At 46.8% G+C, this 22,429-nt stretch overlaps 1 protein-coding gene and 1 long non-coding RNA gene across 2 annotated transcripts in view; both read left to right on the top strand.

Annotated features, from left to right (window-relative positions):
• Nucleotides 1–22,429, top strand: part of LOC142599267 (uncharacterized) — a 675,914-nt gene that overhangs the window by 157,609 nt on the left and 495,876 nt on the right. The window lies entirely within an intron of this gene.
• LOC142599172 (E3 ubiquitin-protein ligase RNF38-like) overlaps nt 1–22,429 on the top strand; it is a 231,660-nt gene that overhangs the window by 135,210 nt on the left and 74,021 nt on the right. The window contains exons 3-4 of the mRNA XM_075738987.1: nt 8,114–8,307; nt 14,780–14,993. Coding sequence (XP_075595102.1) covers nt 8,114–8,307; nt 14,780–14,993 — 408 coding nt within the window. The remainder of the gene's footprint in view (nt 1–8,113; nt 8,308–14,779; nt 14,994–22,429) is intronic.

The raw sequence follows: 22,429 nt of genomic DNA, 5'->3' as shown, positions 1-22,429 counted from the left end.
CTTTATTCCATGTGCATGTGTGTGTATGGGGGGTCTGTGGTGCTAGCAAGTGTAGGTGTGCAAGTGTGTGATTGTTAGTGAAGATCAAGCTGGACTCGCTGTTGAGTAGGTGAAGTGACCTGGGGGCCAGAGGTGTGTGTGGGTCTCTAAGGGCCAGATCTGGGTGTGAGAGCACCTGTGTGTTTCTAAGGCAAAGAGCATGCGGGACAGGGGGTTGGCTATAGGGGACCAGGGGTTTCCTGGCCAATACCGTGCATGTGTGTGTGCACATGTATGTGTGTGAGGCAGTCTATACCAGCGTCTGGAGTGGGGTTGTGCCTTTGGAGGCTCGTATGTTCAGGTGCCAGCAACTGGGGAGACTGGGATCCAGGGGCTAGCTACTGGGCAGACTGAATGTCTGAGGTTAACTGCTGGGGGGGCTCCACTTTGTACATATGTATATTTTCCCAGGTAGTACCTGAGGGAATTAGCTGTGCAGGAGATGGTTTATTATGACCTGGACAACACGCAGTTACCCACAGATCCAGATGAAATCCAAAGCACACGACCCATGTGGCAGAAGTTTGTACAGAACGCACCATCATCGTATGCCAACTCATTGGCAGTGATGAACTGGAAAGGCGAAGAGGTACACACAGTGAATAACTTGGCTAGCTGACTATTATCCACTGTTACTCTTTCATGTGGGCATGAATGACACTGCAAGCCAGAACCTGGGCAGAATCAAGGAAGACTATAAAGCCCTGGGGGTGCAAGTGAAAAACATTGGTGCCCAAGTTACCTTTTCCTCCATTCTACCAGTTGGAGGAAAGGGGGCAGCCAGAAATAGACGTATAATGCATATCAACGTGGCTGGTGCTGTCGTGAGGGTTTTGGCTTTTATGCTTTTATGAAAATGGGACATTCTTTGATGACTATAACCTGCTAGGGAGGGATGGGATCCGCCTGTCTAGAAGAGGCAAGGGAATCTTTGGCAGCAGGCTGGCCAACTTGGTGAAGCAGGCTTTAAACTGAAGGACTCAGGGGGTGGGGTCCAAAGTGGCAATGCTCATGCCATCGCATCCAACTGGGGAATAAGCCAGGCCAACCAGAGCAGCGACAAATGTTTCTTAGCTGCCTCCCAAGACAAGAACCAGAAAGCCAACCACCTCAAGGGTGTGTATGGCTACGGTGGACCTTCTTGCACCCCTCCAGGGAAACCTGCAGGCTCGATTACCTCTCTGAAATGCCTGTACACCAACACACGCAGCAGGGGGAATAAACAGGAAGAACTAGAGGCCTGTGTGCGGTCGCAGGGCCACGATCTCATTGCAATTACAGAGGCATGGTGGGATAGCTCGCATGACTGGAATGCTGTCATGGATGGCTACGTACTTTTTAGGAGAGACAGGCCAGCAAAGCAAGGTGGTGGAGTTGCTCTTTCTGTGAGAGAGCAACTGGAATGTATCGAGCTCTGCCTAGGCATGGATGAAGAACGAGTAGAGAGCTTATGGGTAAGAATGAAGGGGCAGGCTAATATGGGTGACACTGTTGTGGGTGTTTACTACAGGCCACCTGATCAGGAAGAGGAAGTCGACGAGGCCTTCTACAGACAAGTGGAAGTAGCCTCACGATCACAGGCCCTGGTCCTCATGGGGGACTTGAACCACCCTGATATTTGCTGGAAAGGCAACACGGCCAGGCATGCACAGTCCAGGAGGTTCCTGCAGAGCATTGATGATAACTTCTTGACACAGCTGGTGGAGGAGCCCACGAGGAGAGGGGTGCTGCTGGACCTTGTACTAACGAACAAAGAAGGACTGGTTGGGGATGTGAAGGTTGGGGGCAGCCTTGGCTGCAGTGACCATGAGATGGTGGAGTTCAGGATCCTGCATGGAAGGAGCAGGACAATGAGTAGGATTACAACCCTGGACTTCAGGAGAGCTAACTTTGGCCTCTTCAAAGACCTGCTTGGGAGAATCCCATGGGTTAGGGCTCTAGAAGGTAGGGAGGGTCCAAGAGAGTTGGTCGATATTCAAGCACCACTTCCTCCAAGCTCAATATTGATGCATCCCAAAGAGTAAGAAATGAAGCAAAGGAGGCAGGAGACCTGCATGGATGAGCAAGGAGCTTCTGGAAAAACTCAAAGGGAAGAAGGAAGTTTACAGAATGTGGAAAAAGGGACTGGCCACTTGGGAGGAATATAGGAATGTAGTCAGCGTGTGCAGCAATGCAACGAGGAAGGCTAAGGCCCACTTGCAATTAAATCTGGCAAGGGATGTCAAGGACAAGAAGGAGGGCTTCTTCAAGTACATCAGCAGAAAAAGGAAGATTAGGGAAAATGTGGGGCCGCTGCTGAATGAAGTGGGTGCCCTGGTGACGGAGGATACAGAGAAAGCAGAGTTATTGAATGCCTTCTTTCCTTCAGTCTTTACTGCTAAGGTCGGCCCTCAGGAATCCTAGACCCCGGAGGTAAAAGAGAAAGTCTGGAGAAAGGAAGACCTTCCCTTGGTGGAGGAGGATCGGGTTAGAGAACATTTAGGCAAACTCGACATCCACAAATCCATGGGCCCCGGTGGGATGCACCCACAAGTGCTCAGGGAGCTGGCAGATGTTATTGCTATGCCACTCTCCATCATCTTTGAAAGGTCACGGAGAACAGGAGAGGTGCCTGAGGACTGGAGGAAAGCCAATGTCACTCCGGTCTCCAAAAAGGGCAAGAAGGAGGACCCGGGAAACTACAGGCCAGTCAGCCTCACCTCCATCCCTGGAAAGGTGATGGAACAGCTCATTCTGGGGGTCATTGATAAGCACGTGGAGGAGAAGAAGGTTATTGGGAGTGGTCAGCATGGATTCACCAAGGGGAAATCATGCCTGACCAATCTGACAGCCTTCTATGATGGCATAACTGGCTGGGTGGATGAGGGGAGAGCAGTGGATGTTGTGCTGCCATCCTGAGGGACCTGGACAGGTTGGAGAAATGGGTTGACAGGAACTTCATGCAGTTCAACAAGTGCAAAATCCCGCACCTGGGGAGGAATAATCCCATCCACCAGTACATGCTGGGGGCTGCCCAACTGGAAAGCAGCTTGGCAGAAAAGGACCTGGGGATCCTGGTCGACACCAAGTTTAATATGAGCCAGCAATGTGCCTTTGTGGTAAAAAAGGCTAGTGGTATCCTGGGCTGCATGAGGAGTGTTGCCAGCAGGTCAAGGAAGGTGATCCTTCCCCTTTATTCAGCACTGGTGAGGCCAAACCTGGAGTCCTGTGTCCAGTTCTGGGCTCCCCAGTATAAGAGAGACATGGATATACTGGAGAGAGTCCAGTGAAGGGCCATTAAGATGATTATGGGACTGAAGCATCTCTCCTATGAGGAAGGGCTGAGAGATCTGTGGCTGTTCAGCCTAGAGAAGACAAGGCTCAGGGGTGATCTCATTATTAATGTATATAAATATCTGAAGGGAGACTGCAAAGAAGATGGAGACAGATTTTCTTCAGTGTTGCTCAGTAACAGGACGAGAGGCAATGAGCACAAAGTGAAACACAAGAGGTTCCGTCTGAACATTAGGAAGCACTTTTTTACTGTGAGGGTGACTGAGCACTCTAGTTGCCCAGAGACATTTTGGAGTATCTCTCCTTGGAGATATTAAAAAACTGTCTGGACATGGTTCTGGGCAACTGGTTCTAGTTGCTTGAGCAGAGGGGGTGGACTAGATGACCTCCAGAGGTCCCTTCCAACCTCAAGCATTCTGTGAAAAACAAACAAGATATTAAAATTTGGCATCCCCCAGGTATTGCATGGTTCTTTTCTTTTGATATCTCACCTTTTTCTCCTGCCTAATCATTACTAGGATTAGTAATGATAACTGCTTGAGTAAGGGTTTAGTAGGGGAAAAAACTCCAGCTTGTGGCATGTAACTTTAAAATAAGGGTCTGAAAAGAGGTGAAATATAGTCAGAAAGACTAAAATCAAGAGGGGAAAATACTTTTTTCTTCTCATATGTTGATATAGCTTAAGGATTAGAAAAAGAGTCTGCTTATACAGGTGTGAGCTGAAAAGAAAGCAAGAAAACAAGTTACCCAGCAAGCAGCAAGAGAAATAGGGCTTCTGTCTATAATCACTGAAAAGTCATGGAGATCAGGGGATGTCCCTGACAACTGGAAGAGGGCAAATGTCACACCCATTTACAAGAAGGGCCCAAAAGAGAACCCAGGAAACTACAGGACAATTAGCCTTACTTCAGGTCTGTGAGATGGGTAGGAAATTGGCAAAGGGTGGTTATCAATGGGTTTTACTCAGGCTGGCAGCTTGTCACAAGTGAGGTCCCCCAGGGATTGATACTGGGCCTCACGCTGTTCAACATCTTCATAAATGATCTGGATGATGGGACTGAAAGCACTCTCTCACCAAGTTTGGTGATGACACCAAACTGGGTGGTGAGGTGGACATGTCAGAAGGGAGAGACATCTTACAGAGAGACTTGGACAGGCTGGAAGAGTAAACTAGCAAGAACAATATGAAGTTTAGCAAAGACAAGTGCAAGGTCCTGCACCTGGGATGACATAATCAAAGAGCTCAGTACAGGCTAGGATCTGTGTGACTGGGGAGCAGCCTTGCTGAAAGGGGCCTGGTGGGCAAGAAGCTGAACATGAGTCAGCAGTGTGCTCCTGCAGCAACAAAGGAAAATCAGATCCTGGGTGTTGTGGTTTTACCCCCGCCGGCAGCTGAGCACCACGCAGCCGCTCGCTCACTCCTCCCGGTTGGGATGGGGGAGAGAATCGGAAAAGTGAAAGTGAGAAAACTCATGGGTTGAGATAAAGACAGTTTAATAAGCAAAGCAAAAGCCACATGTGCAAGCAAAGCAAGACAAGCAATTCATTAACCACTTCCCATGGGCAGGCAGGTGTTCAGCCATCTCCAGGAAAGCAGGGCTCCATCACGTGTAACAGTTACTTGGGAAGATAAACACCATCACTCCGAATGGTGCCGCCACCCCCCAGTCCCTCCTCTTCCCCAAGGCTCTTATAAACTGAGCATGACATCATATGGTATGGAATATCCCTTTGGTCAGTCGGGGTCAGCTGCCCTGGCTGTGTCCCCGCCCAGCTTCTTGTGCACCCCCAGCCATCCCACTGGCATGGCCATGTGAGAAGCAGAAAAGGCCTTGACTCTGTGTAAGCACTGCTCAACAATAACAAAAAACCACCTCTATATAACAAAAACATCTCTCTCTTATCAACACTGTTTCCAGCACAAATCCAAAACATATCCCCACACTAGCTACTATGAAGAAAAATCAATCCTCTCACCTGAAACCAGGACACTGGGCTGCATCTGCAGGGGCATTACAAGCAGAGATAGAAATGTGATCATCCTACTCTACTCAGTGCTTGTCAGGCCACACCTGGAGTACTGTGTCCAGTTCTGGTTCTCACAATTCAAGAAAGACATGGAGAGACTGGAGTAGGCCCAAAGGAGGGTCACGAAGATGATCAAAGGGCTAGAGAACCTGCCCTATGAGGAGAGACTGAAGGAGTTGGGTCTTTTCTCTCTGGAGAAGAGAAGGCTCAGGGGGGACATCATCACAGTATTGTAGTACTTAAAGGGCAGCTACAAAGAGGACAGAGGCCCTCTATTCACAAGGATCCACATGGAGAAGACAAGGGACAACAGGTCCAAGTTGTACTGGGAGGGGCTTCATCTTGATTTAGGAAAGAAATTTTTTACAGTGAGAACAATCATTCACTGAAACAACTTTCCCAGGGATGTAGTAGAGTCCCCCATCACTGAAGGTTTTCGAGATGTGATTGGACAGGGTGCTAGATAATCACATCTAGGCTCCCTTTCCCATGAAAGGTTGGACCAGATGATCTTTCAAAGTCCCTTCCAACCTTGGCTGTTAGATGATTCTATGAAATATTCCACTCAACAGATAGTGTTCACAAAGTGGAAATCAATCTCCTTTAAAGCTAAAAACTATAAGAGGGCCAATAAAATAGGAAGAAAATGAATATTTGGTAGACTGAGGAAAATTGTGAGGAATGAATAAGTGTAGAAAGGCTTTAAAACATGATAGTCTTTAAACATATGTGAAACAAAAGGCTTCTAACAGGGTTAGAGTGGGCAGTTCAAGATGACAGTTATTGTAGAGAAGCTCAGTTTTCTCTGCAAATGACTGCAAATATTTGGTTTCTTAAACTCATCACATCATATCTCTTAACTGAAATTACTATGGTGAAGAAGAGAGGTCTAGGTAACCATTTTAAGCAGGGACAAGCAGTGAAAAGGAGAGGTAACAATTCCTGTTCAGTTGTGGTGGGTTGACCCTGGATGGATGCCAGGTACCCATCAAAGCTGCTCTATCACTCCCTCTCCTCAGCTGCACAGGGGAGAGAAAATATAACAAAAGGCTTGTGGGTTGAGATAAAGACAGGGAGAGCTCATTCACCAATTACCGCCACGGGTAAAACAGACTCAACTTAGGAAAAGTTAATTTAATTTATTACCAATCAAATCAGAGTTGAATGAGAAGTAAAACGAAATCTTAAAAAAACTTCCCCCCACCCCTCCCTTCTTCCTGGGCTCAACTTTACTCCTGAATTCTCTACCTACTCCCCCTGAGTGGCATAGGGGGATGGGGAATGGGGGTTGCGGTCAGGTCATCACACATTGTCTCTACCACTCCTTCCTCCTCAAGGGAAGGACTCCTCACACTCTTTCCCTGATATTCCCATGGGTCCCTGCCACAGGAGACAGTCCTCTAGAACTTCTCCAATGTGAAGCCTTCCCATGGGCTATAGTTCTTCATGAACTGCTCCAGCGTGGGTCCTTTCCACGGGATGCAGTCCTTCAGGAACAGACTGCTACAGCATGGGTCCCCCACAGGGTCACAAGTCCTGCCAGAAGACCTGTTCCAGTGTGGGCTCCTCTCTCCACAGGTTCTGCCAGGAGCCTGCTCCAGCACGGGTTTCTCACGGGGTCACAGCCTCCTTCAGGTGTCTCCACCTGCTCCAGGATGGGGTCCTCCATGGGCTGCAGGTGGATATCTGCTCCACCTACAACCTCCATGGGCTGCAGGGGGACAGCCTGCTTCACCATGGCCTTCTCCACAGGCTACAGGGGGATCTCTGCTCTGGCACCTGGAGCACCTCCTCCCCCTCCTTCTGCACTGACCTTGGTGTCTGCAGAGTTGTTTCTCTCACATATTGTCACTCCTCTCTCTGGATACAATTGCCCTTGTTGGTTTTTTCCCTCTTAAATATGTTATCACAGAGGCACTACCACTGTCACTGATTGGCTCAGCCTTGGCCAGCAACGGTTCTGTCTTGGAGCCAGCTAGCATTGGCTCTATCGGACATGGGGGAAGCTTCTAGCAGCTTCTCGCAGAAGTCGCCTCTGTAGCCCCCCCCTCCACCAAAACCTCGCCACACAAACCCAACACAAGGACAAAATGTAAACTTGGAGGTGAATGATTTTCATATCACTAACACTGACAACTCTAGGAGCTACCTAGTCCAAGTAGAACTTCAGTAAAATACACAAACTTAAACCTAGTGTTTGCAATATGAAGGCAGTAGGTTCTACAGCTAATTATAGTTGTTTACCTTTATGGTGTTTTCATCTAGTCTGTTGACCTGGTTTAGCTCCAGCCGGCAGCTGAGCACCATGCAGCCGCTCGCTCACCCCTCCCCCGGCGGGATGGGGAGGAGAATGGAAAAACAAAGGCAAAGCCTCATGGGTTGGGATAAGGACAGTTTACTGGGACAGCAAGGGAGAGGGAAACAATCAACAACAGTGCTGATAACAGATAGTAACAATGGGTGATAACAGAAAGCAATTTACTGATCCCAAGACTGACCCACCGGACGCTCAGCCCCTCCCAGAGCCAAGCTGAACCTGCCCCTCCCCAACTAGCCCCCTTTTATGGTGAGCATGACATCACATGGTATGGAATAGCTCCCAGCCAGCTTGGCTCACCTGTCCTGGCTCCTTGTGTAATTAACTCTATCCTAGCCAGAACCAGGACATGTGTTAAGTCTCCCTCTCTAATGCTAGCTGGAGTAAATAATATTGGAGTTTCAATATGGGAAACAAATCACTCAGCTGAGGGTTTTTTTGTCTACATTGGCACAGAGTGAAGATAGTTCAAGTCCCAAGAGACAACGCCTTTCTCATTCAGTCTTTGACTATACAGCGGCATCACCAACTGCATCACCACCAATGCAACCATGGGAGATGGCATCAAATAGGCAACCTCCTTTGGCTCGATCCAACCAACATCACTATTCCGGGGAACGCTGCAGCACACCTGTGCGAAGTAGAAGGAGGTAAGTAAGCTATTTAGGTTAGGGACCAGTTTCTTATTCTCTCTATTGTTAACTCAGGGGAAGCCTATTTCAGGCAACACTGAATAGTATTTATTATATGATAAATATTCTAATGCTTCTTTTGATTTTTTTTTGGACTAAATTATAATAAGTGCAACAGAAAACTCTGTATTGAAAGTAATTTAAGTTCTTGCATCTTTCAATAATTTGTAAGAGTAGAGAGAAATTGGAGAAGAGAATGCTTATTAACATTTTCTGTTGTGAGCTGGATTCTTTCTCTCATTCTCTACTGGAGAAATAAGTATTTAAAAAAATGGGAAGAGGGGAATTGTCGTGGGTTGACCTTGGTTAGCTGCTAGTTGCCCACCAAGCCGCTCTATCACTCCACCTCCTCAATAGGACAGGGGGAGAAAAATATGACTAAAAGCTTGTGGGTCGAGATGAGGACAGGGAGATCATTCAGCAATTACAGTCACAGGCAAAACAAACTCAGCTTGCAGAAATTAATTTAATTTGTTGCCAATTAAACAGAGTAGGATAATGAGAAATAAGAACAAATCTGAAAATACCATCCCCCCACCTCTCCCATCTTCCCAGACTCAACTTCACTTATGACTCTTCTACCTCCTATTCCTGAGTGGCACAGGGTTATGGGGGATGGGGGTTGTGGTCAGTGTCTGCCGCTCCTTCCTCCTCATGCTCTTCCCCTGCTCTAGTCATGGAGTCTCTCCCATGAGAGACAGTCCTTCGTGAACTTCTCTAATATGGGTCCTTTCCACGGGCTGCAGTTCTTCAAGAACTGCTCCATCATGGCTTCTTTCCATGGGGTCACAGGTCCTGTCAAGAGTCTGCTCCTGTGTGGACTCTCTACGGGCTGCAGCTTCCTTCAGGACAAATCCACCTGCTGTGGCGTGAGGTCCTCCACAGGCTGCAGAGTGGATGTCTGCTCCACCATTATCCTCCACAGGCTGCAAGGGGGACAGCCTGCTTCACCATGGTCTTCACCACAGGCTGCAGGGGAATCTCTGCTCCAGCGCCTGGAGCACCTCCTCCCCCTCCTTCTGCACTGACCTTCGTGTTTGCAGGGTTGTTTCTCTCACATTCTCACTCCTGTCTCCCAGCTGCTGTTGTGCAGCATTTTTTACCCTTTCTTAAATATGTTTTCACAGAGGTGCTCCATTGCTGATTGGCTCAGCTTCGGCCAGCCTTGGAGCTGGCTAGAACTGGCTCTGTCCAGTATGGGGGTAACTTCTGGCATCTGCTCACAGAAGCCACCCCTGCAGCCACCCTGCTACTAAAACCTTGCCACATAAACCCAATACAAGAATAAAACCCTATTTATTGTCAGGGTGGAGTGAGCAAGTGGCTGTGTGGTGCTTAATTGCCAGCTGGGGTTAAACCACAAGTGTCCTTTGTTCCACTGCCTATGCATTTCCTGCTTACATTTTATTTTGACCAGGAGGTCCTTACTCAACCATGCTAGTCTCCTGCCGCCTTTGCCTGATTTCTTACACATGGAAATTGAGAGCTCTTGCGCTCTAAGAAAAATGTCCTTAAAGAGCTGCCAGCTCTGTTCAGCCCCTTTATCTCTGAGGGTAGTTTCCCAGGGGGTCCCATTCACTTAATTCCTTAAACAACTGAAAGTTTGCTCTCTTAAAATTCGGGGTCCTGATTCTACTCTTTGCCTGGCCTGTATCCCTCTGGATCATGAATTCCACCAGGGCATGATCACTGCAGCCCAGACTGCCACCAATCTTATTAATGTTTTAGTTTGAATCATTCAAAGCAAATTTCCTTATTGTTGCTGCTTATCATGAAATTGTTCCTATTGTGGAGTGATCTTGGACCTCACAAACTGGATTCTTTTCAGTTAAAGCTAAACTGGAAGATGTACTCCAGCTGTAAATGGGTATTCAGTGTTTGGGCTAGTTCTAGTTTCCTGAAATGCATATAGGGTGGATATTTGATACTCATTGCCAACTGGTTTGCTCTATAGATTCACTAAGATTGGTCCACACTTCTTGCTAATATAGACACAGCCTGCATCTTTGCCATGTTTTGCAGTGGATTTCTGTAGGATCTTTATTATCTGGAATTTTTTTTTTCTTATTATTTGGATTGCTGTTTATACTATAAGCTCTTTTGATCAGAGATTTCTGTACCATGCCTAGTAAAATGAGGCCCTATTTTCAATTGGGATTTTCAGATTCATGATAAGCAAATGCATATTGCATTAAGAAGATAGCCTTAATAGAGTTTTACATAATGCTTATGAGTGATGTCAAGTTGCCTTTCTTTTTGAGAATGTACATTCCAAGTCAGTTGTACATTCCAATGTCCAAGTTCGTTATCCATCACCACATCCATTCCTTGCCATAGGAAAAATTCTTTCGTTGCTCTGACTGGAGACTGTTCTGAATCCCTTTTGCTTTGGACAGCTGGCAAGTAAGTCTTATACTAAACACTAAACCCCAAAAACTTAAAGAGATTCTCTTTTGTTCTGCTTTTTATTTTGAATCTGTAGAAGATGCTTTCCCAATTTTATTGTCCTTTGATTCAGAAGTTTTTTGTATTGTAAGCACAACAGGTGCATGTGTGGAACTTTAAAGTACAACTCCACTATCTTTCTACCAATCACTGGAAAGTGGGGACTTCTGTCCCTTTGCTATGCTATGCTGCATTTTCTACTTGTTCTTCCTTTCTTCTTTGCCATAATAGTAATTTCAGTTCAAAAGAGTAAGGGCATTAAAAAAGTTGCTGCTTCAAAGAAATTACCTTAGAGGACATTGACATCGAGGCTCTTCAGTTCTGGACAGCTTGTGATGGCTGTTCCTGCCTAAAGATCATACTCACTATGTGTTCTTCTGTCTGCTTCCATCTGACCCACTTTAACTCAGCTGGACACATCATCTTTTTTAGACTGTAAATGATTTTGGGTTCCAGGGACTGTTTTTTTTACATCTAGCACAGTGTTTGGAAGAAAAAAGTTGAAGTGCAACTTCAATATAGGTATTTAATAATTTAGATGCAATTCTGACTACTCTTCCTGAATCATTCACAATAAATTAGAAATTTAGAAAGCTTTTAGAGCTGTGTATCTGGATACTCTGAGTTTTGATAAATGATTTTTTTTATAGCTCTACATAGTAAAATAATCTTTTGTTTCCAATTTTGCTGCTTTCAGAGAATTTTGTTCTGCCCAACTGGAGGAAAAAACCCACCCCAGAAGCAATGCCAAAACCCAACCCTACACCCTTCTACTTCTACCTCTCTCTTTCTAGAAGTAGTCTTAAAAGAAGCTGCTCTGAGGATCAGTGCTGATCATAATTAGGGAATTTGCTTATTTGTTCTTCGAAGCAATTAGGACTTTCGTTGGTAACTCTCCTTCCCTCCTACAATTCTTTTAAACATAAGTCCCTGCATATATGTTTTATATTAAAAGCATTTGGAGCATGTGTATGCATCGGAAGTTTTTGTTTGTTTGTTTAAGTAGGAAATAGCAGCTTTAAAGCCATAATTAGAATATTCCAAGGAAAAATGGATGTCTACTGCCTTAAGTATTATCTGCTCTAGGATTAGAATCACACAGAGGAAAGAAAATTGTCCTAATGCAAACCACCAAACAGGTAGATCATACTAATAATGCAGAGAGGGACAATGATACAGTCTATGACTATGAGTAATCTAAGGCAGACTATGATACAATCGCAATAGCATCTGAACAACTGTGGTAGTATCCTTCTCCTTCTCTTCCATCCCTTCAGTAGCGAAATTGGGTGCAGCTTGAAAAAATGTCAGGGTTATGTAGTGAGTTGCCAATATGTTTCAGGGTTGTTTGATGATAGCAAAAGGAATGATGAAAGCTGAGAATCTTGCATTCTGTTCCAGGCTGCATCGGAAAGGATGTGCTCTAGTGTTCACAGACCCCTTCTGTTTCTTTCCTGCAGTTTGACTCACTGAGCCTGTACCCAGGGTAGCACTAAATCCCATATAACTTGAATGATTCTACATGCAATGGATAATTTATTTATTTGTGGAGATTGGAAGGTATGTTGTGGAATCAAGCGGGGCCCTGTGGGATGGTCTCTACTTAGTTTGTTCTACTGCAAAATTTATGAGAAATACCATGTGAGTGACTTCATCCAAACTTTTTTTATGAATAAGTTATTAGTTGTGTGCCTCATGAGTACATTGTCAAATCCCAAGTCTCTAAATTGCTTACTCAAAATAAGCAGATGTGCTAGCTTCAGCTGGTTTAAATGTCAGTTACTCATTGTAAAATAGAAAATTATCACAGTTGCAACTCGTTAGGAGCCTCTAAAGATAATTTTTGTGAAGCACACAAGTCATGTAAATATGTGGAAGTCTACTGAAATTTGCATTCTTGGTTTTAGGGTTGCTGAACCCTAAACCAAGAGGTTTTAGGGTTACTGAACCTTTAGTACAACAATGGGAAGGGCAAAGTCCTGCACCTGGGGAGGAATAACCCCATGTCTGAATATATGCTGGGGGGCTGAATGGCTGGAAAGCAGCTCATCAGAAAAGGACCTGGGGGTCCTGATGGACACCAAGTTGAACATGAGCCAGCAATGCACCCTTGTGGTAAAGAAGACCAATAGTAACCTGGGTTGCATTAGGAGGAGTGTTGCTAGCAGGTTGTAGTCTGAACAGTAATGGAGTCTGACAACACATTATAAAAAAAAACTTTATTGAGGCAGTAGGAACCACTGTGGTGAATCAACCTTGACTGGCTGCCAGGTGCTCACCAAGCTGCTCTATCACTCACCTCCTCAGCGGGACAGGGACACAAGAAAATCAGATGAAAAACTTGTGAGTCAAGGTAAAGGCAGTTTAATAAAGAAATGCAAAGGCCATGCATGGAAGCAAAGGAAACAAACAAGCAAATTATTCTCTACTTCCTATCAGCAGGCAATGTCCAGCCACTTCCTGGGAAGTAGGGCCTCAGTACACATAGCAGTTGCTTTGGAAGACAAATGTCTTAATAACAAATGCTGCTCCCCCTCCTCCTCCTTTCTCTTAGTTTTTATTGCTGAGCACAATGTCATATGGTATGGAGTATCTCTTTGGTCAGTTTGGGTCAGCTGTCCTGCCTACCTCCAGCCTACTGACCTTTGGGGGGGACTAGGGTTGGAGACATGGCCTTGGTGCTGTGTGAGCACTGCTCAGCAGTAGCCAAAACACTGATATGTTATCAACACCTTTCTCACTACAAGTGAGGGCTGATGAAAGTTAACTCCATCCCAGCCAGACCCAATACAATGATGCACCCATATGGTGACCACCAGATCACCGATAGCAAACACACAATTATAAGTAATGCCATGGCTCTGGTGGACTGCCAGGAACATGTGATGTCCAGGTCATCTGGGAGCAACAGCCAACCATGCAAATGCCTTTTGAATGGGAGTGAGAGTCGCACCACCCCTTGGCTCCACCAATGGTAGTGTGATTTGAAAGATTCAAACTTTATATGGAATGTGGGTGGGACCCTGCCTATGCTATCAAAGTCAAGGGGCAGAGTGTCAGAATGCAGGATGTCGGCAGTCTGCCTAAGCCTACGATAACAGTCAAGTGGCAGAGTCTCACATGTTGATGGAGGTATCCTTCCCCTCTGCTCAGCACTGGTAAGGCCACACCTGGAGTCCTGTGTCCATTTCTGGGATCCCCAGTACAAGAGAGACATGGATATACTGGAGAGAGTTCAAAGAAGGGCCACAAGGATGGTTTTAAGGGAGTGGAGCATCCCTCCTATGAGGGAAGGCTGAGAGAGATGGAACTTTTTAGCCTGGAGAAGAGAAGGTTCAGGGGGCATCTTATCACTGTATATAAATATCTGAAGGGAGGCTGCAAAGAGGACAGAGCCAGGCTCTTTTCACTGGTGCCCAGTGGGAAGACAAGAGGCAATGAGCACAAAGTGAAACACAGGAAGGTCTGTCTGAACATCAGGAAACACTTTTTTACTGTGAGGGTGACCAAACATGGGAACAGGTTGCCCAGAGAGACTGTGGAGTCTCCCTCCCTGGAAATATTCAAAAGCCATCCTGACATGGTCCTGGGCAATCAACTTTTGGTGGCCCTGCTTGAGCAGGGGGGTTTGACTAGCTGACCTCCAGAGGACCTTTTCAACCTCAAACATTCTGTGATTCTGTGAATCTAGTGCTCAAAGGTCTTTTTAACAAGTTTTGTGAAGGTAATATTTCTATAAAAATGCTTCTTCTAGTTTCCTTTCTTGTATTAAGCTATGCTTAAGCACTCATGCTGAAATAAGCATCTATGCTAGGGCTTTCAGAAATTTTCTCAATGAGAGATTGTATGACAAGCTAACATACTTGGTCTAGCAAAACTTTCCGGTGTAAAAATATCCTTACTACTGAGTTCTTTGCGATTCTAGTTATAAGTGCACAAACCTTTCTTAATGTGATCTTTCATCTTTTTCTTTATGTGTTTTTAGTCCTCCTGTTCGCCGTCAGAGAGCAAGAAGGGATCGTCTGTCTCGACACAATTCTGTTAGCCAAGATGAAAACTATCACCATCTCTCCTATGGACAGCAGCAAGTAATAGAAGAGAGCCAAGCCTTTAACCCTTCAAATATATCCCATCGTATGTTGCACCCAGCTGCTCACCCGCCACAGCAGAACACGGTGATGGTTGACATTCATGATCAGGTAAGAGTGTGTTGAGAACATGGATGCAAATGTCTTAAACTCTGTGTATTCCTTTCCAAAGAGAAAAAATGAGTGAGCTCTCTTTGACAAATCAGTTGGCAATGGAGGTCACATAACATTAACTACTATTAGTCCTCCTGTAGAGTGGTTTTTTTCTTTTTTTCTTCTGAGTAGTATCAGTGTATAGAGAGCTGCAGCATTCAGTGAAAACATTGATACATTTTTTAATTAAGAAAAAAACAAAAATCTAGGCTCTATTAGAGAAGAGTGAAAGCCAGTCAGTGTGTGTTGGCACAGTTCTGAAGATCTCTGCATCCCACCTTTGAAATGTGACTCTTCTGCTTATGAAGTTGTGGTGGGTTGACCCTGGCTGAGGGCCAGGTGCCCACCAGAGCCGCTCTATCACTCCCCTCCTTCATTACACAGGGGAGAAAAGGCACAACGAAAAGCTTGTGGGTCGAGATAAGGACAGGGAGAGATCATTCTCTAATTATCGTCACGAGCAAAACAGACCGAACTTAGAGAGGGAATTCATCCAATTTATTACCAAGCAAAACAGAGTAGAGGAATGAGAAATAAAATCAAATCTTAAAACACCTCCCCCCACCCCTCCCATCTTCCCGGGCTCAACTTCACTCCCGGCTTCAACCTCCACCCCCCTCAGCAGCACAGGGGGACGGGGAGTGGGGGTTACAGTCAGTTCATCACACAATGTTTCTGCCGCTTCTTCATCCTCAGGGGGAGGACTCCTCTCATCATTCCCCTGCTCCAGCATGGAGTCCCTCTCACGGGAGACAGTCCTTCACGAACTTCTCCAACGTGAGTCCTTCCCACAGGCTACAGTCCTTCATGAACTGCTCCTGTGTGGGTCTCTCCCACGGGGTGCAGACCTTCAGGAGCAAACTGCTCCAGCATGGGTCCCCCACGGGGTCACAAGTCCTGCCAGCAAACCTGCTCCAACGTGGGCTCCTCTCTCCACGGGGCCACAGGTCCTGCCAGGAGCTTGCTCCAGCGCGGGCTTCCCACGGGGCCACAGCCTCCTTCAGGTGCCTCCACCTGCTCCAGCATGGGGTCCTCCACGGGCTGCAGGTGGAATCGCTACACCCCCTCATCCTTCCTCCATGGGCTGCAGGGGGACAGCCTGCCTCACCATGGTCTTCACCATGGGCTGCAGGGGAATCTTGCTCCGGCGCCTGGAGCACCTCCTCCCCCTCCTTCTTCACTGACCTTGGTGTCTGCAGATGTTCTTACATCTTCTCACTCCTCTCTCCAGCTGCAAAAGCCCTCTCTAACTGTTTTTCTCTTTCTTAAATATGTTATCACAGAGGTGCTGATTGGCTTGGCCTTGGCCAGTGGTGGGTCTGTCTTAGAGCCGGCTGGCATTGGCTCTATCAGACACAGGGGAAGCTTCTAGCAGCTCCTCACAGAAGCCACCCCTGTAGCCCCCCCGCTACCAAAACCTTGCCACGCAAACCCAACACAGAAGTTAATTTAGTTTAAGATAGGCTATGGTAATAATGTATTTTACTTCATTGCATATGAAGTACCTCTCCTTAGCTTAAAGTGCTTTACATAGTTTAAATATATTCTTTAAAAATAGAATTCACAATGCATGCAATTGCCTACATAACAGCAAAACTCATGATAATATCATCTCATCGCTAAATTACTCATTCTAGCCTCAACCAGCTCCTTAAATGGCATGAGAAAATGAGATTTGCAGTTAGTCCAGAAAAATAAGTTAGGTCTTCCCTCAGACAGAAGAGTAGGATTCCATAATAGAGGCTCTTTAAAGGAAATTGTCCTCTTGATATAGCCTTTTCGTGTTCAAATCAGCAGACTCCAGTCCAAGCGTGTTCATTGCTATGCAGTTACATTCATTAACTGGGGACTGAACTGGTCATTCTAGTGCAGTGTACAGTGGGGTTTCCTGAAACAGGGAAACCTCAGGGGCAGCCGAGAGATGTGACAGGAGCCCACTGCTCATGCGACAATGGCTGATGAGACCTGAGCAGGGCCAGGAGCAATGGCAGGAGATTTAAACACAGTGTAACCAAAATTAGCACTCAGTCGCCAGACGAGCAGCTCCAGTGCTGGCACGATCTGCAACAGAGCACTCTAGTGAGGTGTACAGTGGGGTTTACTGAACCAAGGAAACCTCAGGGGGAGCCAAGAGACCCACCAGGAGCCCACAGCTCATGCAACAGTGGCTGACAAGACCTGGGCAAGACCAGGAGCAATGGCGACAAAGCCCCGCCCCCCATGTATAAAAGAAGCCCCTACTGAGCACTAGTGATCAGGATGGGAAACAGGGCGTGGCACATCAGCAAGGGCGTCACGCAGCAGTTTGCACAGCAGTTTGGATGGAAGGGTGCAAATGGAAGGGCGCTGTAGCTCTGCCAGCTCGACCAGGGAGAAATGGTACCTACCTGGCAGAAGGCCATGGCCTTTCTAAACTCTCCACCTGCCATGGCTCTTACAGGCTCTTTAGGAAGGACAGGCAGGGCAGACAAGGAGGGGGTGTCACCCTCTATGTCAATGACCAGCTGGAGTGCATGGAACTCCACCTGGGGATGGATGAGGAGCCAACTGAGAGCTTATGGGTCAGGATTAAAGGGAGTGCTGGGGCAGGGGACATCATAGCAGGGGTCTGCTACAGGCCACCTGACCAGGGAGACCGAGCAGATGAAGCCCTCTATAGGCAGATAGGAGTAGCCTCACGTTCACAACCCCTGGTCCTTATGGGGGACTTCAACCACCCTGACATCTGCTGGAGGGACAACGCAGCAGAGCACAAGCAATCCAGGAAGTTCTTGGAATGCGTTGATGACAACTTTCTCCTCCAAGTGATAGAGGAGCCCACGAGGAGAGGTGCCATGCTGGACCTTATTCTCACCAATAAGGAGGGCCTGGTAGGGGATGTGAAGCTCAAGGGCAGCCTTGGATGCAGTGACCATGAAATGGTGGAGTTCAAGATCCTCAGGGCAGCGTGGAGGGCACGCAGCAAGCTCACTACCCTGGACTTCAGCAGAGCAGACTTTGGCCTCTTCAGGGACCTGCTTGGTAGAATGCCATGGAACAGAGCCCTGGAGGGAAGAGGGGCCCAAGACAGCTGGCTAATATTCAAGGGTCACCTCCTCCAAGCTCAGGAGCGATGCATCCCAGCAAAGAGGAAGTCAGGTAAATCCACCAAGAGGCCCCCATGGATGAACAAGGAGCTCCTGGGCAAAGTCAACCAAAACCAGGAAGCCTACAGAGGGTGGAAGCAAGGGCAGGTAGCCAGGGAGGAGTATAGAGAAACTGTCTGAGCAGCCAGGGATCAGGATAGGAAAGCCAAAGCCCTGATAGAATTAAATCTGGCCAGGGATGTTAAGAACAACAAGAAAAGTTTCTGTAGGTGTGTCAGTGATAAAAGGAGGACGAGGGAAAATGTGGGTCCCCTCCGGAATGAAACAGGCGACCTGGTTACCCAGGATATGGAGAAGGCAGAGGTACTCAATGACTTCTTTGCCTCAGTCTTCACTGGCAATAGCTTGAGCTACACTGCCCAGGTCGCAGAAGGCAAAGGCAGGGACTGGGAGAATGAAGAACTGCCCACTGTAGGAGAAGATCAGGTTCGAGAATATCTAAGGAACCTGAAGGTGCAGGAGTCCATGGGACCTGATGAGATGCATCTGCGGGTCTTGAGGGAACTGGCGGATGAAGTGGCCAGGCCACTCGCCATCATATCTGAGAAGTCCTGGCAGTCCGGCAAAGTTCCCACCGACTGGAAGAGGGGAAACATAACCCCCATTTTTAAGAAGGGAAAAAAGGAAGACCCCAGGGAACTACAGGCCAGTCAGTCTCACCTCTGTGCCTGGCAAGATCATGGAGCAGATCCTCCTGGATCACAGCATATGTTTCTGGCCACCCAGCCTGTCTCTGCCTCTCTCAGCGTCTGTGTACACACACAGCTCTCTGTGTGTGCACGTCTCTCTTCCTCTGCATCTGTGTGCAGAAGCATCTCTGCATCTGTGTGCACATGCGGCTCTGCTGCTCTTCCTCTGCATCTCTTTGCACATGTCCCCCTGTCTCTCCACCTGTGCATCTCTGTGCATGTGCGTCTCTCGGTCTCTCTTCCTCGGCAGCTGTGTGCGCGCGTGTCTCTCCATGTCTGTTTGTACATGCATCTGTCTGTGTCTCTTCTTATGCAGCTGTGTGCATGTGTGGTGGGTTGACACTGTCTGGCTGCCAGGTGCCCACCAAGCCACTCTCACTCCCCTCTCCTCAGCAGGACAACAGGAGAAAATAAGATGAAAGATGAAAAACTCATGGGTTGAGATAAAGGCAGTTGAATGAAAGAAAGCAAAGGCCATGCATGGAAGCAAAGCAAAAAAAAAAAAATTATTAAAATTATTCTATACTTCCCACCAGCAGGTGCTGTCCAGCCACTTGCTGGGAAGTAGGGCCTCAGTATGCATAGTGGTTGCTTTGGAAGACAAATGCCTTAATAACAAATGTCCCCTCTTCCTCCTTTCTATTAGCTTTTATTGCTTAGCATGACATAATAGCGTATGGAATATCCCTGTCCCAGCTATGTCCCCTCCCAATCTCTTGCCCACCCCCAGCCTTTGGGGGGGGGTGTGTGTGTGGAGAGACAGCCTTGATGTTGTGTGAGTGCTGCTCAGCAGTAGCCAAAACATTGGTATGTTATCAACATCATTCTACAAAGCACAGCATTATGAGGGCTACTATGGAGAAAGCTAACTCCATCCCAGCCAGACCCAGTACAATCTCCATCACTTATTCCATCCCATTTGCATCAGGCTCATTCCACATAATTTGAAACATTAACATATCTTCTGATCATCTCATTGTATCTATTTCACATTCCTGAAATCCCCTCCTGCCAACACTTGTAACTTATATGACAATTAAACCATTTTTACATCCAATATACAGATTTATACATTCTCATTAACTATTATCCCTTCTCCCTTAGATAGTTAGATATTATTTCCCCATTTCATTGGCCTCCACCACTTACCAAAATGTTCATAACAGGTTATTTGAGCCCCATCTGTCAAGGTGGTTGCTCAGGACAGGAAAAACAGCATAATCAATTGTTGGGCACCGACACCAGTTTGGTTTGGGTCATTGCTGCACTTGTTGGGTTACTTGCAAAGCTCACTCTTCGTCAGTTGAGGTAGTTCCTGCTACATTACTTCCTACAACATACAACTCACATCAAAGATTATCTTTCCCCAAAGGTTTAATCTCCTTGAGGCACACACTGGGTCTCCCCATATTTCTGCATTACCCGCCAAGTACACCCTGGTCCTGGAGCAAAGATAATCCCATAAACGGGTTTGCCCTTTCCCAAGGGAGGAGCAACCCACATTGTCTTCCCCAGTTAATTCCCTATGTACACTTTGGGGACCTTATCTCCTTCAACAGTATGTAGGGGCTTTGTTTGGGCAGGACCAGGATGGTAGCAGATCTTCTGTGGCTTCTGCTAAATTTATATCCCAGTGCTTCCATGCCCAATGCTCTCAGCATAGTCTTTAACAGTCCATTATATTGTTCTATCTTTACAGAGGCTTGTGGGTGACAGGGGATGTGATACACCCACTCAATGTCATGTTTCTTGGCCCAAGAGTTTATGAGGTTATTTCAGAAATTAGTCCCGTTGTCCGACTTTTAATTCTTTCTGGGGTACTGTGTCACCACAAAATTTGCCCTTCAAAGCCTAAGATGGTGTTTCAGGCAGTGGCATGGTTTACAGCATATGTTTCTAGCCACCCAGTAGTTGGTTCCACCATGGTGAGTATGTAGCACTTGCCTTGGCGTGTTCATGACAGTGGTCCAATAAAGTCAATTTCCCAGGCCTCGCCATATCAAAAACCCAGCCACTGCTCTCTATTCCAGGGAGATTTTACTCGTGGGGCTTGCTTGACTGCGGCACATGTTTCACGTTCATGGGTGACCTGTGTGATGGCCTCCATGATCAGGTCCACCCCTCCACCATGAGCCCATCTGTATGTTGCTTAGAATCATAGAATCATTTAGGTTGGAAAAGACCTTTAAGATCATGGAGTGCAACCGTAAACCTAACACTGCCAAGTCCACCACTAAATCATGTCCCTAAGTGTCACATCTGCACATTTTTTTTAAATACCTCCAGCGATGGTGACTCAACCACTTCCCTGGGCAGTCTGCTCCAATACTTGACAAACCTTTCAGTGAAGAAACTATTACTAATATCCAGTCTAAATCTCCCCTGGCATAACTTGAGGCCATTTCCTCTTGCCCTATCGCTCGTTACTTGGGAGAAGCGACCAACACCCACCTCTCTACAACCTCCTTCCAGGTAGCTGTAGAGCGCGATAAAGTCTTCCCTGAGCCTCCTTTTCTCCAGACTAAACAACCCCAGTTCTCTCAGCCACTCCTCATAAGACTTGTTCTCTAGACCCTTCACCAGCTTTGTTGCCCTTCTTTGAACATGCTCCAGCACCTCAATGTCTTTCTTGCATCTCTCCCTAGAAGTCCTGATGTTTCGTGGGCCCATTGAACTACAAATAGCTCACCCTTACCCTCCCAGTCCAGGTCCACCTGAGCCACTTCAATTTTGACAGCATTGTCTACCTGTTCTTTGTTTAGATGTTCTTCAGTGGCACAGTTCTTGGGCATGTGAGCATTGACGTGCTTAACCTTAGAGCAATGTTTTCTAACCAGGCAGCGATGCCTTCCAACAGTGCAGCAGCCAAAATGGGTTTACCTCCGCGCTGCCAGTTGATCTTCTTCCGCTGCTGTAGCCATCCACATAGGGCATTTGCTATCATCCAGGAGTCAGTATAGAGGTAGAGTACTGGCCACTTTTTTCATTCAGCAATCTCTAAGGTCAGCTGGATGTTTTTCACTTCTGCAAATTCGCCTTCACCTTTGACACCTTCAACAACTGTGTGTGAGACTCCACACAGCAGCTTTCCACTTCCAATGATTTCCTACAACACGACAGGATCCATCAGTAAACAGAGCATAATGCCTTTGATCTTCTGGTAACTCATTATGTAGTGGTGCCTCTTGGGCACGAGCTACCTCCTCAGGCAATGTTCCAAAATCTCTGCCTTCTGGCCAGTCCAGGATTCCTGGGTGGTTGGGTTTCCCCAGTCGAGCTCGTTGCATGATCAATGCTACTCATTTACTCCATGTAGCACTGCTTGTGTGATGTGTAGAGGGGATGTTTCCTTTGATTATCCAGTGTAGCACAGGTAATCATGGTGCCAAGAGGAGAGATGCTTCTGTACCAACAACTTCTGAAGTGACTCGATGACCTGTCCCACTCGGTGGGTGAGGGTGAGGTTAACTTTTTAATTCTCTGCACAGTAATCAGGAGTAACGACAATTACTCGAGAGGTTCAAACAAATCACAAATTTACTTAAAACTCAGCGGAACT

The sequence above is a fragment of the Balearica regulorum genome, chromosome W (genome assembly GCF_011004875.1).
Source record: "Balearica regulorum gibbericeps isolate bBalReg1 chromosome W, bBalReg1.pri, whole genome shotgun sequence".
In the NCBI taxonomy this organism is placed as follows: domain Eukaryota; kingdom Metazoa; phylum Chordata; class Aves; order Gruiformes; family Gruidae; genus Balearica; species Balearica regulorum.
This window is presented reverse-complemented; position numbering and strand designations above follow the sequence as displayed.